Source organism: Aspergillus candidus, assembly GCF_002847045.1.
Source record: "Aspergillus candidus strain CBS 102.13 unplaced genomic scaffold BDW47scaffold_7, whole genome shotgun sequence".
NCBI lineage: Eukaryota > Fungi > Ascomycota > Eurotiomycetes > Eurotiales > Aspergillaceae > Aspergillus > Aspergillus candidus.
This window is the reverse complement of record NW_020194012.1, coordinates 395,703-420,297: the sequence shown is the minus strand read 5'-3', so window position 1 is coordinate 420,297 and position 24,595 is coordinate 395,703. Positions and strand designations below refer to the sequence as shown.

Here is a 24,595-nt window from a genome sequence, read left to right as displayed (position 1 = left end):
AAGTCGACCCTTACCCCGCCTTGGCTGGGTCAATCGTCCTCTTCATGAAACTATCCTGGGCGGTAAACGCCAGGTTTGCTTCCTCCCGCGCCATGTCTTGGATCCACCGCCCATTCGGTTTGACCTCCTCGGACTTGGTCATCTTCGACGCCAGATAGAACCAGTTCAGCGCATTACCGACGGTACTGACCTCGTCAAAGACATTCTCGCGTGCATACCGGGCCATCCGGTGGTACAGCTCGTCATCCGTACACAGATCATACAAGTGCTCCGCCACGGCTTCGGTATCACCCACGTCGACGAGGAAGCCGTTCTTCTCGTTGGTCACCTGCAAGGGAATACCACCGGCGCGAGTAGCGATCACCGGCTTCCCCTTGTGGAGGGCCTCCGAGACCTTGATCTCAAAGCCCTCGCGTGTGGACAGCTGCAGTGCAACCTTGGCCTTGGACATGAGCGCATTCAAAAGCTGATCTGACGGTCCCAGGCGCACGACGCAAATCTGTTTCATGAGGTAGGGCACGAATGTTTCGATATGGGCGACCGTGCTGTCGTAGACGATTGCACCGTCCGGATCGTCAACGGAGCCGTGGCCGCAAATGAGGAGCATAGGTGGCTTCCTAGTCGGGTGACTGGCTGCGAACTTGTTGTAGAACTTGTCGTACGAATCCACAACGTCGCTGATGCCTTTGGATGGATCGAACCGTGCGATCTGGACGATGTACTCGTCTGCAATGTGTCAGCCAATCCGGACGCGGAGTTCTCGCATTGTTGTTCGGGAGGCTCGGTCTTACCATCGGGAAAGTTGATGGTGGGCATGCCCGAGTTCCGGCAGACGGCGTTGAAATTGCGCCCGTAGAAGGCCACATCCCAATCATGCATGTGCTTGTTCAACCCGTCGAGCCTGTGGACTGTTAGCTCGCCGTGTCCCTAGCAGGTGGGGGGATGTCTGTGACCGCGATACATACCAGTCAGTAGATGCAGGCATGTAACCCACCTTCTCATCCGGCACGGTGTGCGGCACGAAGGCACGCACCGGATGGGCGAGGAACACATCCGCCGGCTGGATTTGACTCCAGAGAAATTTCCACGCGTCCGCTTGGGGGCTTCCCTCGGCACTAATCAGATCACTTCGAACCTGGATGTGACTGCGAAAGATGACAGGCCTATCCGGGGCCATCTTCTTCGCGAGAGGGATAAGAGCTGGCATTTGCGGATCGTCAATGATGATCACGTCGGCACCGCCCTTGGACGGATGAAGAAGAGGCCCATTTTCGCGCAGCCAGTACCGCTGCGCGTTCTCGTCAATCCAGTCCGTCACGATGTCGTGATCTCGTTTACTTAGGCGCTGATCGGGATCGGCGACGCCTTGGAGAATGTTGTGGTTGTTTTTGGTCACACGGAAGACCCCCGGGCGTGGCTTGGGAACGTACCTAATGGGGGTTAGGCCAGGAATCTCTCAAATAGTACCACCGTTACAGAGGAGATAGACTCACCAGTCAATACGAGTCCCGAGGTAATGGGAGAAGCGGACCAGGGCATGTCTCATCAGTGCCACACCGCCGCCCTGGGGGGTGGCGCTGAAGAAAGCAATCTTGACCTTCCTGTCTTTCAAGTCCTTGGCGTAATGCTGGACCGCAGCCCATGTGTTGGCCTCGACGGTCTTTTTGAAATCGTCCAGGTTCGCCAGTTTGACGTGGAATGCAGTGTCCACCTCCACCAAGCCTGCAAAACCGACTTGCAGCAGTGGCTGATTCTCCGGGCCGAAAACTCTTCGAGGAATTTAGTCTCTGCTTCACTGAAAGTGATTTATGCCATCATACCTGACGCATTTGCGGCCCATCGACTCCGCTTGTTCGTCCAAGGTCCGCGTAACCCAACCGTCCTTGCCGCCTGAGTGAGACAGGAAATGTTCCCAGCCATCTCTGTGGTCCTGTGGAAGGACGAGGGGAATGACGTCTATTTCAGCCCAGAGACGCGAGCAGAGCAAGGGGCATTCCTCGAACAGACGCCTCGGCATGGCACATCCAACCACCTTCTCCAAGTGCCTCTCGCTGAAACTGAACAGCTTCTTTACGATAAAGTCTGTGATCTGGTCGGATACCGTCTGCTTGTCGGCAGCTGGGACCTTGTGCTGCAGGAAGTCCAGGAGATATGTGGTATCGCGGATCGCGACAGCGACTGTGGCGCTCCCATCCTCGGATAAGTCTACTGACAGGCCGGCATAGATGGTCTAGAGAACAGAGAAGAGGGGTCAGATTAACCGGCCGGAGAAGGACCAAGATGACAAACATACAGAAGTTGGAGGCGCGTCCCATTGATGCTTGTGCAGGGGAGTCGATAGACGCCGATGCTGGTGCACCGAGGAACGGCGTCGAAAGATAGCTGGGTCAGCCATTTCTGGAGAATAATCAAGTCGACGAGATGGAATCTGGAAGGCACAACAATGCTACCTGATCGGGAAGAGAAAGCTTTATAGGACGAGAAGCACAATAGAGTGTACGCGAGCCACAGGTCCTACTGGTACTCTGGGTATTCCAGGATCGAAAACAGTACTACCCAAGTAGGAAGACAGAGCTATGGTACGAGTGTGGGAAAAAGGAAGGAGAGAAGGAAAGAAGAAGGGAAGTAGAAGAGGGGGAGGAGGCGAAACACAAAGGCACAAAGTGTTGTACGAGCAAGCATCCAAGTGACTTCACCACTCGGTCTCTGACGTTATCCGGCACCGCAACCGGTGATTCACTCTCCCGGGCCTTGGCTCAAAGAACCCGGTTTTCTTCAGCCAGTGACATTGGAACCCATTGAAAAGGAATCATTATTTGGAGAGTAGGTACCGAATTTCTGAACATTCCACCAATGTATCCGACAAGTTCGAGGGGAAGATCTACCCACATTCCGAACCAGATCGCGGCAATCTCCGCCCTCTGCCGGCCCCACGGTAGATCATTCCAACTCTAATCCAGGTCAATTATGCATCTCATATGCTGTACCTCATTGCCCTGTCCACAGATAGTGGTGGCTCAGCCTATGAGTAAAAGATTCCAGTCATGAATCGAATAAATCAATGATATAGTTAAACCGTTATATCAGCCAGGTTTTTGTCATACCTATCTGGGTTGCCGTTGCTTGGAGTGGCAACAAAAATGAACATTCACATCTTCGTCCATGCTTTGCGGCTGGTGCCTGGTATGTCTTGTTCCCTTGACCGCTGATGTCATAGAAAGGCAGGCTATCCTTGTACGGGATAAATCCCACTCCCCCGTGTCCCGATTCCGCCGCGAGACAAGGTGCTACACAGGATATGCAATCGATCGTTCCCTGGCTCAGGATATTGCACTTCAGAAGTAATATGAACATTGGGTGGCGGTGATGACCTGCCGTGCGTTCGTGTGAGGGATTTATACCCTTGTCTAGGGTTTGAGCCGTTGTATCTGCAACTCTCCATGATGGAGGTCGATACAATTTCAATTATCCCATACAGTCAGGACGAGTACTTTGACGGTCGCTGTCGCCTCGATATAGGTCATACCACGCTGGTGACTACGGGATGATCCGAAGTTATTATCTCTGTGGAGTTCAATACCACGAATGGCGTGATGGAGACGGCGAGGACAGTCTAATAGCAGAGGAAAGCATATCACCGACGATAGCAGGTTTCAACAACCGTCTTCTTCCACCTAATGACAGCATCATCCTCCATGGGCATGAAGGCCTCCTGGGGTCCAGCTCGTAGCATGATATACAGACGGCCCGCGACATTGCCGAGGGCTTACGCCAAAGTAATGTTCAACGGCAAGCAAGATGCGTTCGCTGGTCTGTGGTATTTTTCTTGGTGAGGACCTGCGATGTTGACTTTATTACAGATCATAGCAGTTGGGGAAACTGCGCGTCAGAGACACACTTAATGATCTGCGAGGCAGGTCGAGTCTCTTATCCTTAGTATATCGTCTGAGGAAGGAAAAGAACACCCCCCCCTCACACAGTACCTCTCCTACAGCACCGAGATCACCTGGGTTTCACTTTCACTGCGTGTGATATATATATTGACACTTCTTTACCAGTGACACTTATTAAGCGTGGAGTGTCTCCATCCGCGGGAGACTCCGGTGCATCTGATTGTTGATAGATCAAGGAGCAACATATATATCACGCACAGTGGGACCCCACGAGAGACGCTTCCCCGGAGGAACCTGTGGTGACGGTTATTTCGTGATGAAAGCCAGGGAAATTGGAGCCAGAGGAGCCGCTCGAAAGGTCTTCAACTCCATGGTGATGGAGGAATCGACGCAGGGACCAGGCCATTCAGGCCATGAAACCCCCGAATTGCTTGGCCGGGCTGAGTCAGCGGCATCAACCCCTTTTACGGATCTTTCAGAGCGCCCAAAAAACCCACCCTGGAGACTGCGCGATCCATTATTTACTCCATCAATTGTTTGACTGTCCTTAATTTAATTTTTGCTTTCTGGTCTGTTTCCCTTTATTTTATTGCTGTAATTTCATTAGTCCTGCTCCAAAGTCCCTCGTGTGGATTGCCCCTCGCTTTGGAACACCGAGTTTTTAATTTAATTAAACTAAATTAATTAATCGATCGGGGTTGGTTTACTTGCGCTCCTGGCACGTCCTCCTCCGCCTCCTGCCACACTGGTGAAGCACACCAACAATTCCCCTCTGCGCTGTCTTGTCTCTGTTGTAAGTAGATGCATCTCTTGATTGGGTTTTTCTTCCTTTCTGTGTGCAGTTCTGATCAGAACGTTGGCTGATTGTTGTTGCGCGAACTACCAGCTGGAGCATTTGTGCCTGCGTCTTGATTCCGGACTCTCCCCCCTCCTCAACCCCCTTCTCGAGTCCACCGTTCTATCGGATCGTCACATCCCCTCTTCTATTTCCCTCGGACGCAACGCTGATCGCGACTGGTCAAAAAGTCTCCCGCGACTCTCGTCTGCAGTTTTGGACCTGTCCCTCTTCATCCTTCATACCTCGTCGGCTCTGTTGTCTTGTTCGCGACTTTCGTCAGGCGCTCAACCGTCATAATGGGTGGTCAAGTGTCTAAGATTATGGGGAAGATCTTCGGAACCAAGGAAATGCGGATTCTGATGTTGGGACTCGATGCTGCAGGAAAGACCAGTAAGTTGGCCGTGTCCCTCTTGCAGGACTCATTGCCTCCCCCTTACTCTCGGAAGAAGGAAGCGGCTGACCTGGTATCACGATAGCGATTCTCTATAAACTTAAACTCACAAACCAGGATGTCACCACCATCCCCACCGTTGGCTTCAACGTCGAGAGTGTCACCTATAAGAACGTCAAGTTCAACGTGTGGGATGTCGGTGGTCAGGACAAGATTCGGCCGCTGTGGAGACACTACTACTCCGGTAAGACCCCATTGCATGCGTCGTCGGGGATTCGTGGGACTAACGATGGTTGGCATATGCAGGTACCCAAGGGTTGATCTTCGTCGTCGATTCCAGCGACACCGCTCGTATAGAGGAGGCTCGCTCCGAACTGCACAAGATCATCAACGATCGCGAAATGAAGGATGCCCTTCTGTTGGTGTTTGCGAACAAGCAGGATGTTCAAGGCCGTACGTATTCGCAACTCACTGTTGAGAGCCAGCACTTTTGCAATGATGCGACTAACCGTCTCTTTTGCAGACTTGAGCCCTGAAGAGGTTACCAGTGCGCTGCAGCTCAACAAGCTTAAGGACAAGCTGTGGTACGTGGCGCCCAGTGTTGCTACCGACGGTACCGGTATCTTTGAGGGATTGGTAAGTTTCTTTCCCCGGTCATGATTTTCATTTCAGGGTTGACTCGCTTTAGGCTTGGCTCTCGAACAACGTCAAGACGCCACCCCAGAAATAAGCCATCTCTCCATACACACTCGTTCCCGACCGACCAAACGACCTTACTACAGGCCTCATCCCAGCTCCGACGCGGCCTTGTGTATAACACCCTATCTTGGAACCAACCGACCTCATTCGTTTCATGTCCGGTTTGATGACAGAAGACGCAGTATTAAAACCTGTGTCTCGACCACCTTGACGCCCTCTTTTTTCTTTCTTTTTCTTTTTTTTTCCTTTTTTTTTACCTTATCTTTTCTTTTTCTCTTCTCTTTCAGCTTCGATTAGCTTCTGATGATATCCCCCTTGTTTCCACACGGGCTTATATGTCAATACCCCCCTGAATATCTAATTAATACCTGCCTTTTCTTGTCACACTCTTGCCCCCCCTGATCCGGGCACTATCTCATTTCCGTTGTCATTTTCTTCCGCTGTAGAAAGATCCAAATAGAAGGAAAATGGAACCCGCACATATACAGATACAAAGAAAATCACCCCCAGCACACTCAAGCACCCGCCTGTCTTGCGCGTTGGCAATGACTGACTGGGTTGATTTGGCAGCTTTGCACAGATAGACAGCTTCGATAATATTAATTCTATCATTTATCCATTCTCCTTTGGGGTAATTGCTTTAAGAGTAGATGTGGACGAAGATTGTGTCAGCTGTTCCATGCGCGATGATAGTGATGTGTAACCGGTGGTAGCAACTGACAGGGGCCAAGGATAAGCAGATAGGCCTCGTCATCTAGGCTGCTATCTTTTTATAGGGTCCTTATAGTCCATACATTATGTTATAATATTGGCTTTGTCTACTGTATCCTATGATCATCGCGATTTCATGCCATTCATTGTTATAAGTAGAATAGGACACGGAAACAACTGCTTCCCCGCCGGGTCTGCGGCATCGAGGTCCATTGACCTTGATTTAGTCCATTTTTTACCTCACAACTGGCCCGGCCAGATATCGTCGGCAATTTCACGCACAAGCTTCAATTTGTTGATCATACCGGCGTAGTCAATGGCATTACCATCGCGGTGGCTAGCAAAACCACACTGCGGACTGACACCGATCTGGTCCAGAGCCTGCTCGACGGAGATATTGTTTCCCTCGGCAATGAATCTAGCCGCTTCGTAGACGCGCGCCTTCATCTCCTGCTTGTCTTCCAGCGCGGGGAACTTGCTAGTCACTACGCCCAGGATGACGTTCTTGTGTGTGGGCAGCTCCTTGAGGGGTTCGAAGCCGCCTGCGCGCGCAGTATCGTACTCGAGGTAGTAGGTGTCGACGTTGAGCTCTTGGAAGAGTCTGGCTGCGATGCGGTCGTAGCTGCCTTCGGAGAAGTGGCGGCTGCCGACGAAGTTGCCGCGGCAGAGGTGCACGCCGATGTGGAGATCGGTGGGACGCTGGGAGAGGAGGTCGTTGTAGAGCTTGATGTAGTTGGCGAATACTTCGTCCGCTGGGTGGATGTTCAGTGGGTCCTTCTTCCAGCCGTCGAGCATCTTTTCGGAGCAGAAGTCTGTTGATTGTGTTAGTTGCTGTCTTGCGATACGGAGGGTGTTCAGTGAATGATGAGAATGCGCTCACAGGCAAGATTGGGGTCGTCAAACTGGACGTTTCGGCACCCGGCATCGTACAATATCCGCAATTCGTCCTGATAGGCCTTGGCAATGTCTGCAAAGTACGCCTCGTCCGAGGCATATACATCCTTGGGATAAGCGTAGCCTGCCTTATACCGTAGGTGGTACCAGTTGGGGGCGGCCAGGGTGACTTTCAGGTTTTTTACCTCTTCGGCAGAAACCAGGCTGGCGAGGTACTTGAACTGGTCGACATAGGTGCTTCCCACGTGCTTGATCTTGCCGGTGCAGAGGACGCTTTCACCGGGCTTTTTCCCGGCCTCTAGGAAGGCCGCAACGTCCGGAGCATACTCACGGAATACCGTCGGGTCGATGTCGTGGACCTCCTCAAACCCATCTAGACCGGGAAAGAATGAGCCCCAGAACACTAGACAAGTTCAAGTATACGTCAGTTATCGTACTCTTGGTGGTCTCGCAGTGTCGACGGCGGTGGCGTTCTTACTATGTCTGCAATACTCGCCATCAGAGGCCGCGGGATAGCCAAGCTCCTTCTGCTTACTGACAATGGTCTTGATGTCCTTCTTTTCGACGGCAATAAGGTCTGACTGTGGAGCTTCACCCTTCTCAAAGGCTGTCTTGGTGTTGAGAAGTTCTTTCGTTCGCAGCAGCGAGCCCAAATGCTCAGCGCGGAAAGGAGGGCTGCGGTACAACTTTCGAGTCATGATGAGGATGGAGCGGATATTCAATTGCAGAAAGTGTTGTCGGTACTAAGAATCCTAATCGGGGTACCGAGACCGTGTGTAATTCATACGTGCAAGGCTGAGCGGGGACTACCAGAAGGAACATGGGACACATGGGCCGCATGGATCGATGGAGGGACAACAAAGCACTGACCCAAGAAGGCCTTTACATCTAGACGGTTTGAAGCCCCACATCGCTTCCTTTCGTGTTGGCCTCGAAGCTGAACCTCACCACTCCATCACATCGCCAATAGCATTGCCTACAGACGAATTGTAGGTTGTGTGTTGTGTAATGAAAGCCGCCAATCCAGCAAGTGAGAGCCCATGTTGCAAGAGCCAGCTGGAAGCACGAGCCTCTATCGGCGTGCTGGGGGGTTGATAGTCTCGCTCAATCCGTGAGCACTGAGGAAGACAAGTTTCCCCACTCTGCTCGAGCTCGAATGACACGATCCAATGGTAAACACCAGGATTCGACGTTCCTCTATCCTCTCTCGGCACTAGAGTCATTGTAGATAACCGTTGGGCCAAGCCATCAAAAGTGGCCCCACTGCCAAGCATCGTTGACGACATTTCCGTATCCAAAACTCCCCAAGTCGACGATCGCCTGTCACGTGAGTGGGGAGCACCGGCAATTGGGCGCTGACCCCGGACCCGAACTCCAGTTGGTCAACCTTACTCCATTCGACCTTTCTATCATCTTCATTATCCTGCAATTCGCCATCAACCTCGTTGTGGCGTTTCTCTGCACATCCTACACACGTGGGATTCGGTCCGTAATGTGACCGTCGCACTAATCTGCTCTTCTCTCAGGCGACCCCCGCAATTTCCGACAATGCCGCGGCAACTATCGGCCTTGGAGTCTCTTCCCAGCGAGCTTCTCGATGAGATCATCTTCTACCTCTCTGTTTCTCCTCCGTCCTTGGCCAACTTTCACCAGCCACCGAACCCTCGGATGGTCAGAAATGGAACTCGAGATCTAAAAAACCTGGCCAGGGTTTCGTTGCGCCTTCGGGAGGTCGCTCTACCACCGCTTTTCGCGCACGCTTGCTTCAACCTGGAGGACGTAGACGATTTCCTCGCATTCGTCGCATCCTTTGACCTCAAGCAATATGTGTCTTCTATTGTCGTGAAGGGAAAAGACACCCCAGGCGAACGCGATGATCCTCTCTGGTGGCGGAGGGTCCTGTCCCGCCTCGACCCGCTCCGGGTGACGGTCATTGCTCCCCCGCGCTTTATCGGTGCTATGCTGGACACGCCTATCATGGAGGGACATAGCTGGGCCTTTGAAGTTCCTCTCCAGGTCCTGCAGCTAGAGCGTGACAGTCGCGAGCGGGACCCGATGCTGTCATCTCAGATTGAAGAGCCTTCGAGTCTGCTGGACACTCGTTCCTGGTCGTCCCTCTCGTTCAACGAGTCTTCTTCTCTCAAGGCGTACAACCACTATGAGTATTTCTTGTTCCAGGTCCCGTCCCTGGTCAGGGAATGGGGCTCCACCGCAGCCACTCCGTCCTGTCCGGAGCAGCTCTTTCTATCCCTCTCGCTCAACAACCTGACCTCCTTTCAGTATACCGCCGTATTTCCCTTCTACAATCATGTCAAGCTGGTGTTAAATGCAGTGTCATTGATGACGAGCCTGCAGTCGCTTCGGATCCAGTTGGCGCCCTGCCGCGGCGACAAAATCATCGAGATCGAGCAGAGAGGCTCTATGGACCCAAGCGACCCATGGATGGAGCTTGCCACCGGCTACTCGCTCATTGCTCAGGCTGTGAGTGATTTGGCAGACGTAGGTCGTCTCGTAACCTTCAGTTCTGGCGACTACGATTTTGATGCCCTTCGGTCCGAGCTCGCCCCGATCTTGTACGATGTGTTGAATGACCATGAGTGGCTCCATGATGGACACGGTACCTGGGTCAAAAAGAAAGTTTCCCCAATGGGCGTCGCAACCGAGTCAATATCCACGGTAGATACGGTTGTATGAGGCCGGTGACTGGATTCGCCGTATCAAAATAAACATGTATTACTATAAGGATGTAGATAATTGAAAAATCATGGGGCTAGTTTCGCCGATATAGTGCTGCTGTAAAGCTACGGAATAGCCGTGCACGAAGACAACGGGTCCTGCCTTATCCGTAAGGCGCCCGCACGTGGCGCGTCTATCAGTCCCGGTTCCAGTATTTGAACCCACCATCTACTCTGAAATTAACCTTCATAACCACCAAACACCATAAAATTGCGGATCTGGGGATCAGGGTATCTCTAGTGCTGTTTTCTTGGAGAATTGGAGGATAGAGAACCAATGTCTCAATCCACCAGATAACCATGCGACGCGCAACGGCCGCGCCCGAATTACTTCTTATCATATGCCAAACAGCATGACCCTGTTTCTATACCTCTCTCAGTCTTGCATATGATAAGCACCATGCATTCCACAACCAACGCGTATGCGTCGGAGCCAGCCGTCCCGCTTCTGGCTCATTCACTACTCCAACACGATGTCGCGACGGCGGAAGATCCACCGAACACCGAGTCCGCGCCAACAAACCCCAGCCTTTCAAACCCGGACTGGAATCTTGAACACGACATCAGAAACGGAGTTGAGTATCCGCCAATGGGTATATTCGGCCCTGGGACCGTCATCGGCTTCTCATTCATGAGGAATGACTCCAAGGAGGGCGATGACCTCGACCACATAGGACAGGTATGAAAGTCCCATATCGGACTTCAGAATCAAACCCGTATCTTCAAAGGCCGGCCATTAATCTATTGTGTGCAGATTCCTCGATATCTCTTAGCAGCGCGCTTGCGGCAATCGGCCCAATGTCCTAATACTAACCCCAGCGCATTCATTATCTACCCGGCACACTTTGACGCCTTCTCGCCGGAGAAACTCCTAGAATCGCTCCTCTCCGCGTCGCAGTCACCCACCCTCTCCCGCTCAGATGCAATCTCCCGCCTCGACTCCGTCCAGCTAATTCCAGTCTTCGACTTTTCCGCCGCCTCGCAAGCCCTCCACCAAATCGAGGATAGCCTCTCACTTCAGCAGCCAGATCAAAATGTCACACTCATAATTGCCGGACTCGACAGCCTCACCGAAGGCGTCATCCGCGCCTCAAACGCAGTCCGCGGAGCCGCCGTTTTAACCAGCGTGATGCGAACGCTGACGCAGCTGTCTCGAACGCACAGCATGCACCTGTCTATCGTGCTGGTCAACACCGGCGGCCTTGGCCAGCTAGCTCCATCCTACAACCCCAGACCTTCAACTGATGACAGCCAACACCATCCCGCCGCAGACGATGGTAGCATTCATTCAATCTTTCGGGCGTCTGGGGCGCCGCTGTTTCCTAACCTACTAGCGAAAACACTCGATCACGGGATCGATACTCACCTTTTGCTGTCGGTTGTGCGGGGTCAGGCCTGCGTGGTGGAGGTCATTAAAGACCGGGTGGGTGATGGGGTTGGTAAATGGTGTGTTTGGAGGGGGCAGCCATTCTAGATGAAGCGTACGATGTGCACAAGCATACCAGGCGAACGAACCTGCTGTTCAACGAATCATGAATATCTTCTAATATTTCATGGCTAGTCGGACAGGTGGATCATTTGGAGGAATATTCCCACGGGTGCAAATTGTCCAGCGTATTGTGCCCGTGACGGCACGGATATTTTTACCAACCATTTCTAGGCTCCAAAGCTTTCACTGAACACCCAGGGCTCTTGAACTATACGTGCAGCATGGAGTGCATCATTTCAAATCACAAAAATACCAAATAACCACAATCACTGTTCAACTAAATGCCTATAGATGGCCTTATCTAATTTTTATCATGCGCGGGGAAGCACCCTGAAAAATCGACGGCCGATGCGCACAGAAGTACCCTATACGACGAAACCCGCCGTCCCCCTCAAGCGGCAACAGCATCAAGCCTTCCACGTTCTCCTGGTGCAAGACCTGAGCGACAGCGAGGCACTGAATCCGCACATCAGACAAGAGCGGGGCATCTAAAGGATCGGTCACGCCGTACGCAACAACTTCGCGGTCGTCGACCATCCCGCTCGTATCATCACTTTCCTGCAAGAGAGCGAGATCCGCATCTTCGACTCTATCCGGTCTGAATACACGTCTGAACCCTAAGTCGACAAGAATGCCCTTCAGGTCCAGAACACCTGATCTCACGGATCCGAACGGACCCGCTCCCCCGGCTTCAATCTGACAATCAAGCACCTCAAATCCAGGAAACGGACTGCGCGCGTGAGGCTCATATATGGAGTAGATCCACCCCTCGGCAACGCTGGCCCAGCTCCAGCTAGGCGCTACACTCTGCGCCGCAGCAGCAGCAGCGGACTTGAGGAGCGGATAATCAGAAGCTTCGACTTCCACAACATGCTTAGCGGGATTACAGCGCCAGAGGAGGTCGTCAACCAGATATTCCTTCCACAGCCCGCCGAGATACGTCCAGCCTGTCATCTGCGCGATCTCAGACGCCACAGCCGAAAAGGCGTTCAACTTGTCACTGGAGAAGGTGAGCGCCCTGGCGCAGTATTCTTCGCGAAGATTCAGCCAGCGGGAATAGAGCTCGCTGCGGCCGTTCTTGTACCTGCTGGCTCGCTTGCACAGGGAGAGAAAGTCTGTGTCGAAGATTGGGCTCGCGCCGAGGTACGTGATGACGCACTCGGTGCATTCCCATGAGACGCCGTCGCTCGCGAAAAATAACCGGCGAGGCGACATGGTGGACTCCTGGAGGGTCCAGGCTCTAAGCAAAATGGGCTCGTTCTGGAAGGCTTGCGCTTGCATCGATGTGTCCCCTACGAAGAAGGATACTCCGCGCCTCTCGTCTGCGTCGATCGGACCTACTTGCACAGGGGTGAAGCGGTCGTGCAGCCCTTGCGGGGGGAGCAGGAATCCCTTGTCTGCGCTGGTGGCGCTTGCCACGATAATTGTCAGAGCCCCCTGCCGGTAAATGCTGGCCATTTGGGGTAGTTCCGCCGCTAGGTCATCCGGCGAGTCCTGGATGATGCAGAGGGCGTCGATCCAGATGTACCGGAAACCCAGCCGGGCCGTCACCTCCATCGCGTCTCTCAGAGTATTTGGCAGACGGGCTAGGTCTAAGCCCCGGCGCAGCTGTTCATGACTTGAATTTTTGAGAGTGTACGTTTGCGCGGGGCCCCAGACGTAGCTGAGGACGACGTACACGTCGTCGGGTGCTGCGATCTCGTCGCGGTTGATGAGCCGTGGGGAGTGTGGATTGGTTACATCGATGAGTCGACTGGGGTGGAAGCCTCCGGCGGGTCGGCATTGGCGGTGGCTGCTGCATGATTCGAGCCAGTCTAGCGCTGAGGTCGCCCAGTCATCCGAGTCCGCAGATATGCGGCCCCAGTTTCGTTGGAAGACTTGCGACTGGGGATCTGTTTACATTATCAGCTGTGGTGTGTGTCAGGGGCCATAGCGAGGATGATTACCGGTGGAAGAAACCTGAAAGGTTAGAAAGATCGTATCTGGGCCGCCTATCTCAGGGAGTCGACAATCTTCACCCTGGGTGCCTGTCACTTCGATCTGTATCTCAACTTCATCAAACGTCGCCATGCCACGATGTTTCCGAAACCGGACGATAATGGAAACCCCCGCATCGCATTTGAGATTCGAGAGCGGAAACCGACAACATGCCGGATCAGTCACCTCATCCTCACTGTCTTCGAAGACGAGGAAATCCGCCACGTGTCGAATGCCGAGGGCTATGGATGAGCACCACGGACATCCTTCTTGAGCAGACACGTAGAGATCACGGCTCGTCCGGGCGTAAGCTATTGCTGCCGTTGACGAGCTTGTCTTAGCGGACAGCTGGTCGTACAATTCTTGGTTGAAGATGTAGTCCGCGCAATAAGTGCATGTCTGCCCTGCGGTGACCTTGTACGGCAGACGGCGGTCTCTGCGCTGCCCGATACCCCAACGGATGCTCATGGTGATGATTCTCGGAGATTGTCAATTGTTTTGTATCCAGTACGTTTTGAGGATGTCGTCAATGTCAGGCAGTTTAATCCTTCTTACCCCGCTTTGTGGCGTAGGTCAGGATTGTCAGATGTGGGATAGTGGAGGCCAAGCCAATGCCACGAAGCAATTAGGGGCGGCTGATATAGTGGCTTATACTAATTCATGATATGTGAGCCTGACTCGGTGGCAGTCTAGGAGGTAGTTTCTTAACGTCACTGATATATTTATCATTTTTGTAGCCTTGATATATTTTACTTACTGGACAAACATGAACTATCTACTGTCGCTGAGATGGTGCAACTATCTCAAGTATTTGAAATTTGTCGCAATATATATAGTCACTTGCGAAGCGCAATATTGTGTCATGATATTTCTTGTAACCGAGTGGGAATTCTTTTTAATTCTTTTCCGCGAGATTATACGCAGAGCACAAAGATGAGCCTGGGTGTCTTACTCTCTATATATATGGAGCAAGATCTTGATGCACTTAATCTTGATAATAGTAAGAACAGTATGAGTAGCGGAGGTCCTTTTCGGTACAGATCAGGAAGACTAGTATAGGCCATCTATAGCGCCTTTCTGTCTCCAATGGCCTTTACTCACACCAAACTTAATCTTTTTGGTACGCATCCTTCAGGTCCGCACCGTGATCGTTCGAGAGAACCTTGCCGCTTATACGTCGGCAGCCGGTTCAATGCGCATCGATGATAGTCGATGATTAGGCCCAGTTCGAGTTCAGTATTCCACAATCTCTGTATTGTCAGGCGGAATTCCAAAGCTAACGACAGAAGCACAAAGCCCTGTTCATGGTCATCGGGTCGTTGGATGGCACCCAAAGGTGCAAGCTATAAGCCTGATTGTGGTATGACAGCCACTGCGCCGAAACAAAGTCAGGATTGTTATGACGGGTATCCCGAGTTGACATAAGAGTTCTTGACACCTTCTTGAATCATTGCATGGAATTCCCGAACGGCGCAGACCCGCTATTTGCATAGCATTATATCTCCGCTTTTCCAATTTATCTGTTGGTATGGTATTCGGGCTGACGACTTTCTGCAAGAAAACCATTGGCCGTAGAAATCCTGCACTTGTAATTTCCACTGGGGGCTTATGGGGTGTCTTGTACACCATCACAGACTCGAGGTATTCGATCGCGGTAAACAGGATGGATTCAGAAATGGCTAGGCCTAGACCAACTCAGAGAGTTTAATTTTATCCAGTGCATTAGCATGGTTGTCAAGGCACGCACCATCTCCAAGCGCAAACTCTTTTGCGCCGCGAATATCTTACATAGTTCTGAGATGGTGTCGCGCACATGTTCCTGAACAGCAAACCACTCGTAGCGTTCGAGATCCTTCTCGCTACGGCTCGGACGCTGTCCAGTTCGCCGATCAATCCTTCTGATTCAGCCAAGGATGGAACTAACCGCGGTGTATCCTTTCCAAATTGTAGGTAGGGGCCCACCGAGGTATGAAATTCTCGTTATCTTGTGATAGCCACTGCACCAAAGTACCGAATCGGTATTTTGGTCAAGCTTGGTAGGACTGATACCCCAGAATCTCCTCCAATCGAAGTCTTCCAGGGGTGTAATTTTATTGGGCAGTATTTCCCTGCAGGAAGGGTGATGACCCCTATTGTGCCGCAAAAAAGGACTTCAACTCATATTAGCCGCTAGAGAAGATTGTGGTAATCCCAAATGAGCTCTTCAAAAGACTTATGTCAAGTGCGCTCCTCTGTCTGTTCTTTTATCTCGTCCATATTGAGAAAACGAGCTAGTCTGGGGAGATGCATTCACTCATTGTTGGGCGAGAGAGGATGGGAGGAGATTCGAGGACCGGGGTGTTGGTGCTTTTTTCGCAATGACGATGTTTAGTGGGGTACCTATCTCAAGACTTCAGATTGTGCATAGCCATAAAATGAGTCTAGATATATTGCTCTGTATATGTAATAGACTGATGTCAAAAGCTACAAGGGGTTATATGTGATTGTATAATGGTTGCTGCTGGTTTTGATATGATTATAGATGATTATAGAGTACATGTCACTATAACTGTAAAGATAACTCGATAAATCGTGAGGCTATTCATTTGCAGCGATTCACAGTTTATTATAGTGACATGATTCTCTTTTCACTGTCTGATATCTATATTAACTAGGGAGTAGTTCTGAAGTATGATCTTTCTATCACTTCATCATTCACTATGTAGATAATATCCAGACTTTGATCATATACTAACCATTTAGTTATAATACAGGATACCCTATAATTAGAGATAAATTCGCTTATAATTCAGTAGAGAAATTTCCATCTACTCCAATAGTAATATATGATAATATTGCCTAGTGAAATTCATTGGTCAAGTAGTTAGCTGGTTTAGTTCGTTAGGTACCTAAAATAATACCAAGATAGGTAGACCTAGACAGAACCGGCCCATGGTCGGCCCCATTTCCATGCAAATGCCATCATGTTGATCTTGTCAAATGGGTACATGGAAGGTGCCCGGGTCTGGTTTTTGGTCTTCGACCTTGAACAAGAACCCGTTTGCGGGTTCTACGGATGACCAATCCGGTGAAGCTGGATACAATATGCAACCCGTCGGCCTGTTACTTGTGAATAGTTAGATGGCTGGTGCCCCTCTTTCTATTAGGTATTTTCATCAATATTCTATCCCAAGGATAATGCTTCAATATCCAGCCTCCTCCTCATCTTCTTTGGTGTTTAAAACGAGATACTCAGAAGGTTATTGTGGCACCCAGCCAAAACGGGCTTGTAGCCGATTGCCTGATTATACCAGATACTATGGCATCCTCAATACTTGAGTTGTGGGTCCCAAAAGACTTCGCAAATGAAGGGAAGATTTATCTGCTTCCCGCAAATCACAGGGGCGATATGTACCATATCCGCGCTGCCATGCTCTTGGAGCCGCATAATCTTCTTGTTTATGCCTGTTCCGATAAGACGAAGGACCTCACGACATACCTCACGAGATCTGTTGCTTCCGAAAACAAGATGTTTCTGACTGAATGGTCTTGGGAAATGCTCAGTGGAAGTAAAGATCCCGGAGGTACCGAACACGAGAAACGGAAATTCGAAGTGATCAGTGAATCAGACGCAACTACAATCATCAGAGGAAAAATAGGCTCGGACAAAGATGCGAAAGATTTAGCAGAGAAAATGATAATAATTGATCAAACGCACAAAGAGGAGATACGGCGGTACTTGGAAGGTCTATGCGAAAAGCTTTTCGAAACGGGCTCCGGAGCAGTCCTCATACAGTGTCGCGACACCGGCACGAAAGGGGGGATATACCCAGAACTCGATTCCGGAATTGACTCGGTTAAACAAATAGCTCAATATGTGGGAATGGTCTCCCAAACGCTGAAAGTCATGCTCTGTGGAAACACCGAAAAGATCGACGATCTTGCTGGAATTGGGGAATATTTCAAGCAAATAGAATCCAGCAAATGGCCGAGTGAGAGCAGCAGAGATATTGAAGCATTTTTCCTCCAGATAGCATTCGAAAAGAAATGCTTCACCATGGTCATTGGCTTTCGCAGTGGCGGGTTGGACCTTTTCTCCTTCCTTGGAGTACCGTCTGTTTCAATCAGCGCTCGACAGATGGTGGGGGAGCATCGACATGGAGAAATTGCACTGAATAAACACCTCCAGCGATGGAACATACAGTACGAACTCCCACGACACGTCACTACGAGATACTTCGGATCCAAACGTGACCTTCTCGGCTCACCCTGGTGGGAGTTTGACAAGTCAAAGAATCCTACACGCGCGGACAAAGACAAGCAGAGCATCCTGCCAACCGGTTTCCACAAATATGACAGTGAGATTGTCAGAATTGGCATCTATAACGCTATCATCGTCTTCCTGAAGTATCCCAAGGTCCCAACCATAAAGCCGGTTATCCAGAGCCGTGTGTTTTATAACTCAAAGTGTCGGCCCTGTTACTACAGCGACACGAAGAAAGAGAGTCTTCGTGACTTCTTCGACGGCCAGAGACAAAAGGAAGAGGATGATTTTACAACGAGAAAAAACGACATTGACAATAGGGGAGAGGACAAAGCCGACTTTGAGAAATGGGAAAAAGTCATGCGTAAAGATTGGGAACGTATTCTTAACAAGCCCTAGTCTCTGGTGAAAAGGAATACCGCTCGTTGAAAAAGATATCTGGGCACTGTTGGACTCCGTGGGTACCCTTCTATAACATCTCATATTGCGAAATCTCTTGTGTCTACTGATCAGCTTTCATGGACGTGGGGTGCGGGCTACAGTAATCTACTAACATAAGATATATAGTTGCTAAGCAATGTCATGTCTCTATCCACCGTCATTCTTCTTCTTTCTTCATTCGTTTTATCATTTTCAATCGCAATTCTTGATCAATAATGATTTCAGGCTGGGAATTTGCAACTTGGTCAACCTGCAGACATATAGAACGCAGAAAGTAGCCGGGTCTGACGAGCTGGCACCCATCCACCATCTGTAACTGTATTGTGTAGTATTCTTCCGGCTTTTTCACCCCAGAAGACTCTACCCTATATGATCGGATCATCCCGGTACAACTGATGCAATATTCGAAAGATTCCTTGTTCTCACCCCCATGAATTGGGATCTGCCAGTAAAACCGACTACCCCATCCTGACTACCTAGCATTGCATGTGATATTGGGACATACTTCACCGAGCAAGCCCCTGAGTGCCCTCACTAAGCCCGGGGGATCAGGAAATCCCGACATTGTAGAAAAGCAGGTACGTACGGATAGTAATATGTACACTTAGTAGATCCCAATTTGCACCATAAAATATGATCATTAAGTCTTAAAATACATGTATTATCTTCTTCATCAAAAAAAATATATATATGTTTAATTATTATCACCTGGATTATCATAATGACATGACGGTGCATGGTAGATTAATCACCGGTGACTGTATATACCACCGCCAACGGCAAAAGTAATATGATATAATAGAATAAGAACAAGAAAGAAAGAAAGATAGTCACACAGAGAGAACAAAATTATTTAGCATCCGCGATAATCACCTCCGCGGCCTTCTCACTGATCATATAGATCGGCAAAGCGATATACCAGCCCGGAATCTTGGGGAAAGCAGACGCATCGACAACACGCAGACCGTCAACGCCGCGCACACGGAAATCCCCGTCCAGCACAGCGTTGGGATCCTCGTCGTCTCCGATGGCGGCGGTGCAGCAAGCATGGTGGCCCCAAGCGTCACGCTTGATAAAGTCCTTGAGGTCTTTCTCAGTGGTGACGTTCGGGCCGGGCCAGACCTCCTCGAAGCCGCCGTCGAGCGGGATGAGGTCGTCGAAGATGGTGCGGGAGAACTCCATGGCCTCGTACACGGCCTGCAGGTCCTTCTCGTCGGCGCCGTCTTTGGTGACGCCCGTGTCGAACGAGTGGAAGTTGATGACCGGGGTGTCACGCGGGTCGGTCGACCGCAGCTCGACGGTGCCGGCGTTGTTGCGGCTGCGCGCCTTCAGCGTGATCCACGTCCAGTGCTGTGCGTCGGAGAGCCCCTCCCTCGCGTAGTTCGGGTAGTAGCCTGGGAAGTTGGTGGGCGCGCCGGAGATGAGTAGGTCGGGCTCTTCGTCCTCGGCGGCGGCGGAGGACTTGCGGATGATGGCGATGGCGATCCCGTTGGTGGTGTAGGTGCCCTTGTTAAGCGGGTTGTTCTCGTACTGGTCCAGACAGGGGTCCGGCAGGGTGTACCCGAAGGTGCACTTGGACGTGAGGACGAAGTCCGAGGGCGACTTGCCGATCGTGCCGGTCTCGTAGCGGTCTTGGAGGTTCTTGCCGACGCCGGGGAGGTCAACGACGCTGTCAATTCCGAAGCGCGAGAGCTCGTCCTTGGGGCCGATGCCGCTGAGCTTGAGCAGCTGGGGGGTGTTGAAGGAGCCCGCGGAGATGATGACCTCGCGCTTGGCGGTGACGTGACCGGGCTTGCCGCGGGATTCCTTGGTCGCGCGCGGGTCGGCGCGGTAGAGGCTCTGGCCGCTGAGGTAGTCGACGCCGACGGCGCGGGGCGTGGGGCCCGAGTGGTCGAAGCGCACCTTGGTGACGAGGGTGGTGAGCTGGAAGTCAAGGTGGTATTTGCGGGAGCCGTCGTCGTTGCGGGCGTTGGCCGTATCCATGAGGAAATCGCGCGGGCCCGTCCGCTTGTACTCGGGCACGTCGACGGCGAGAGGCACCTGGTAGGGACCGGTCTCGAAGTCCCGGGTGGGGAAGGGGTTGTTGAGATCACGCAGCAGCACGCCGGCCAGACCAGCGACGGTGGTGATGGCCTTGCCCAGGATGGTCTTGCCGGCTGCGGTGGCACCGGCCAAGATAAGGGAGAGAATCTTCGCGTCTTCGATGACCAGCTGCAGGTTGGTCAGACTCGTGGTCAGCCAGCCGTCGAATCCGTGACCCATGAGGGAACTGGGCATGTAGCGGTTGCGCTCGAGACGCTGGAAGTAGTGGCGCATGTTCTCCGCGGACCAGGAGTCGTTGCCGGTCAGGGTGGCCAGCTGCTCCCAGTCTCTCTCGAAGGGGTAGATGGTACTATACATATTCGTGAGTATATATGTCACAGAGAACAGAACAATGCCTCCAGTAAAGCCTAACTTACACCATAGCATTGTGACTCGCGCATCCACCCAGCGTTCCCGCACGCGGATACAGAATGCCCAGGGGCTCCGCGTCAGCCGGAGGGTTGGAACCGACATGGAAGTCGCCCGACGAGGTGCGGTAGGTCATCTTGGAGTCCTCCTTCTGCCGGTCGAGGTCCGAGTAGTGGTTGACAAAGTAGTCCCAGCGCATGGGCTCGTACTCGGTGGACTGCAGCTGGAGGGCAGGGACCTTCTGAACAGTGGCGTTGCCCTGGTCATCGCCCGCGTCGAGCACCAGGACCTTGAAGCCCGCGATAGCCAGTCTGGCTGCGAGAGGACCGCCACCAGGGCCGGACCCCACGACTACGTAGTCGTAGTCGGTGGTCTCGGTCGAACGCCGATGGGCATTGTGAGCATGGTAGTCGTGCCTATAGCGTCTGTATCAGCGCCTTTTTGTTCTCGCGCAATTCAGGGTTCAATCTGCACCTACGAGGCGAGCACACCAGACAGCACAGACAAAGTGGACCACAGTCCCAACGCTCCGGAGATACGCATGGCCACAGCTCAGTAAAGCAAGAAAAAACAACAAACACAAACACAAAAAGCGACTTAAAGAGAGACAGTAACGAGCGGATGTGACGAGGGCGTGGATCTTTTTGGTTCCCGGCGCATTATAAAGCCAGTTCTGACATAAAAAAAACACGCCCCAGGGCCTCCTAAACCTCCCTATACCCTTTCATTTAGGCCATCCAGGGCAGGGACCGTCTAACGGGGATCGACAAGCGCGGAACGAAGTCTGTCGTTCCCTAGTCAGCAGCCACACAGGGGGTACTCCAAGACACGGCTCCCAATACCCTCTTCCGGAACCCTTAGGGCAAAGGCGGGTTTTCTCTGGCGCGGCAGGAACAGTCCAGTGTGGAGAGACATCTACGGCGCAGGGGGAATGGGCCAGCAACTAGAGGCATCTAGATTCCGATTATCTAGGACTTCCAATCCTCGATAGGCACGAGTGGACCAATGACCACGCGGTGCTCATGCTCATCGATTTTCCCAATACAAGCCCACCGGGATCATTGTAATTAGCAGGTACTATTCCTTTCGAGTCAGCAGCTAATTTCCGTGGAGTGTTGCCAGGAAGTCGCCCCCCGTTCATTCGCGCCGGTCCCTACCATATTGATGCCGACTAAATTTCCTAGGCCCTCGACACGAGGCGCATATCAATCAGGCTATAATAAAAGTACGACGGATATCCCCTCACGCTAGGATTCAATACGGGTGGGTCGTCTCCACTCTGATCGCCTCCGAGTAATGATAAGCCCTGTGCCGCTGGTTGTGGCGGGCCTGGGGCTTTAGTGAGTCTAAAATCATTTTAGTAAATGCCGTGCGCGGAAAAAAGGAAATGAGAAAGAGCAAGAGCACGTTCTCCCCGCCCGGATGAAGCTGAGATCGACTAGTGTCGTTGGTCTCTTGTCGCTTGAGTCGACCCTTGTCGTCGGACCCCTGATCGTGAACGGTTCTTACCATTGGGCTGGCGAACCCTATCCTATCCAACGGGAGAAATAGATATTAAATGTAATTTTTATGTCCATAATAAGCCGTGCCGAAACCCATGTGCCCCAACAAGATCCAAGTGAAAAAAAGTAAATAATGAATAGACAAGAAAAAATTGTGAAAAATAGTATAGAAATGAAAAATGAAATAAAACCAAGAACGGTACGGAATGGACTCCGTCGACCCGCCTTTTGGACCCCTAATGGACGGGCCCACTCCACGGTGCCTGCCGGTTCAGACTCGCCCGACTCGATGTTTCGATGTCGTCGAGGGGCACAAAGTCGTGGTCTTTGTTGAGGGTCCGCACCTGGGTGGTGACGCCGAAGCCGCCCGTGTTGTGGGCCTGCGAATTCGAGCCGTATGTCCCGTATGTCTTGCCGCGATCCGTGTCGCCAAAGGCGCGGGGAGCCATGCGCCGCAGGAGGGATCGAATAGCCGGGAGACAGGCGCAGATGATACCGACGTGGCATTCGATGGTACTCCAGTATCCGATTTTGACGTAGTCCCCTGGATAATATGAGAAACGGAGCGGAGGTGAGGTGTATTGCGGAGTCACTTACAGGTCAGGTTCTCGGTGGTCGCAAAGTGGATTAGGGACTCCAGGCGCAGAATCGTGACGAGAGTAACGCTGTAGACGTCAGTATCAGCGAGAGGCAGAAGGAAGCAGGCTGGGAGAGAGGGAGAGTTACAAAATGCCCAGACTGAACATGCACATGACGTAGGCCTTCTTCCTCCAGGACAGGTTAAGGCCATACAGCTGTCTCAATGGCAGCGCCATCACAACGATATCCAACGCCATGTTGATCAAGGCCGCCGACCAGCCCTGCGCGTTGATGTTGTTGCAGTGGTAATTCACCTCTCCATCCCAGTGGTGCCACGCGCCCGGAAGGGGTTTACACTGGAAGACGGAGATCAGGACGAATGTGATCCAGTAGGCGACATTGAAACCGATAACGACGTAGGTGAGTGTGCGGAACCGGCGTTCGGGGAAGATGCGCAGGTAGAAGCAGCAGATGGAGATTTTAGTCAGGGGGATAACGCTGAGGTAGAGGAGTTCATCCCAGAAGTAAACCTATCATCGTCAGTTCTACAGCTATATCTCTCGGATAAGCTGTGCCAACTAACATATAGAATTTTGGTGATATTGTCAAGCGGAATAGTCCACATGTCCCTGCCCAAGCCGAGATCTGCCACTATGCGGGGTCAGTTCAGTCTCTCAATGGTAAATCAGATCGAAAACAACATACACACGACGGAGAGCGCCGACAGTGGAATGACAAAGACCTGTATCTTCTTAGCCAAAGACCATACAGCTCAACCCAGGACAATCATACCATGGTCAGGGACATGGTTATATCATCCCACCCAAATACCCCTCCACAGCACCGGAGTCTCGCAATTATTCGAAGAACGTAGGCAATAACCGCCAGTATCAGCCCGACCACCCCAGGTATCGACACAGCCTTCGTTCGATCGCGGATAGGCGCCCCGCACGCCTGCGAGGTGACATTTTTCGTCGCTGCACTAGGTTAGCCCTCTATTTCAATCATACTTTGATCTCACTACCTACTGAGACCCTCGCGGATGCTGCAGCTAACGAGCACACATTTCTCCAACGCCTCGGTGTACTTTGCACTAGTACACTGGCATGTTTGATCGGTGAGGGCGCAACCGGACTTAGGCAGAGTCTCCGCCATACATTGAAGCTGCGACAGTCAGTGAGGGGCACATCAAAAGTCGATCCAGACATGCATACCGCACACTTGGGCATCATCGCCTCCAATTCCTTCATACTTGCCGTCACCGCGGTCGCCAATAGGGCGACGCCCAGCACTCGAAATAGACGCATCTTGACCTCCGCAGGCTATCATCTGGGGAAGTAAGATGATAGACGGTGAGATCGGGAGAGAGATAGATAATGAAAGATGTGCTGGGCTGGAAGATCAACCACCTGCATGTGCAAAAAGGACTGCGGTGACAGACCCGTTCCTCTCTGGCAACTGGCCGCGAGGATTCGCGGACCAATCTCGATAGACTGGACTCACTAGTCGTTGAACATCGATGCAATTTCATGTCCCACCTTCATGACGATGATTTCTTGCTTTTTCTTTTTCCTGTTTTTCTTTTCTTTTTCGCCACGTTCAGCTACTAGTCAATCCTTCTGTCCCCCCATCAAGGGGCATACTATACCCGAAGAAGTTGTCACCATCATGCATGTAACCGACAGGGGTCGGGAGTTCAATGACTCTCGAACGAACTGGAAAGGCGGCTTATCATTGCGATCTGCAGGATAC

General features: G+C 51.8%; 7 protein-coding genes across 7 annotated transcripts; 3 read left to right on the top strand and 4 right to left on the bottom strand.

Annotated features, from left to right (window-relative positions):
* Positions 1-10: 10 nt before the first annotated feature.
* Positions 11-2,395, bottom strand: ccg9 (putative trehalose synthase (Ccg-9); the record flags this gene model as incomplete). The annotated part of the gene is made up of 6 exons (XM_024816029.1): positions 11-726; positions 792-901; positions 966-1,430; positions 1,494-1,769; positions 1,821-2,230; positions 2,294-2,395. 6 exons carry the CDS (start codon positions 2,393-2,395, stop codon positions 11-13), a joined length of 2,079 nt encoding a protein of 692 aa, XP_024674809.1.
* A 2,054-nt stretch (positions 2,396-4,449) lies between these two features.
* On the top strand, positions 4,450-6,316 carry BDW47DRAFT_100847 (ADP-ribosylation factor family protein). The gene is made up of 6 exons (XM_024811539.1): positions 4,450-4,686; positions 4,780-5,121; positions 5,208-5,366; positions 5,429-5,575; positions 5,646-5,758; positions 5,811-6,316. The coding sequence occupies exons 2-6, from the start codon at positions 5,028-5,030 to the stop codon at positions 5,850-5,852; spliced, it is 555 nt and encodes a 184-aa protein (XP_024674808.1). The 5' UTR covers positions 4,450-4,686; positions 4,780-5,027; the 3' UTR covers positions 5,853-6,316.
* A 456-nt stretch (positions 6,317-6,772) lies between these two features.
* BDW47DRAFT_134592 (cobalamin-independent methionine synthase II family protein) lies at positions 6,773-8,588 on the bottom strand (the record flags this gene model as incomplete). The annotated part of the gene is made up of 3 exons (XM_024818127.1): positions 7,905-8,588; positions 7,413-7,829; positions 6,773-7,344 (listed from the first exon to the last, which is right to left on the bottom strand). Exons 1-3 carry the CDS (start codon positions 8,122-8,124, stop codon positions 6,773-6,775), a joined length of 1,209 nt encoding a protein of 402 aa, XP_024674807.1. The 5' UTR covers positions 8,125-8,588.
* A 234-nt stretch (positions 8,589-8,822) lies between these two features.
* Positions 8,823-10,197, top strand: BDW47DRAFT_100844 (F-box domain protein). Its single transcript, XM_024811538.1, has one exon. The coding sequence runs from the start codon at positions 8,975-8,977 to the stop codon at positions 10,118-10,120; it is 1,146 nt and encodes a 381-aa protein (XP_024674806.1). The 5' UTR covers positions 8,823-8,974; the 3' UTR covers positions 10,121-10,197.
* Positions 10,198-10,561: 364 nt separating this feature from the next.
* On the top strand, positions 10,562-11,697 carry BDW47DRAFT_123326 (uncharacterized protein; the record flags this gene model as incomplete). Its single annotated transcript, XM_024816028.1, has 4 exons — positions 10,562-10,840; positions 10,916-11,438; positions 11,496-11,607; positions 11,667-11,697. 4 exons carry the CDS (start codon positions 10,562-10,564, stop codon positions 11,695-11,697), a joined length of 945 nt encoding a protein of 314 aa, XP_024674805.1.
* BDW47DRAFT_82339 (HET domain-containing protein) lies at positions 11,672-14,163 on the bottom strand. The gene is made up of 2 exons (XM_024819945.1): positions 13,597-14,163; positions 11,672-13,542 (listed from the first exon to the last, which is right to left on the bottom strand). The coding sequence occupies exons 1-2, from the start codon at positions 14,093-14,095 to the stop codon at positions 11,948-11,950; spliced, it is 2,094 nt and encodes a 697-aa protein (XP_024674804.1). The 5' UTR covers positions 14,096-14,163; the 3' UTR covers positions 11,672-11,947.
* A 4,997-nt stretch (positions 14,164-19,160) lies between these two features.
* Positions 19,161-24,150, bottom strand: BDW47DRAFT_134591 (FAD/NAD(P)-binding domain-containing protein; the record flags this gene model as incomplete). The annotated part of the gene is made up of 8 exons (XM_024818126.1): positions 19,161-20,703; positions 20,771-21,135; positions 22,609-22,808; positions 22,862-22,929; positions 22,991-23,373; positions 23,636-23,820; positions 23,872-24,007; positions 24,058-24,150. 8 exons carry the CDS (start codon positions 24,148-24,150, stop codon positions 19,161-19,163), a joined length of 2,973 nt encoding a protein of 990 aa, XP_024674803.1.
* Between the last annotated feature and the right edge of the window lie 445 nt (positions 24,151-24,595).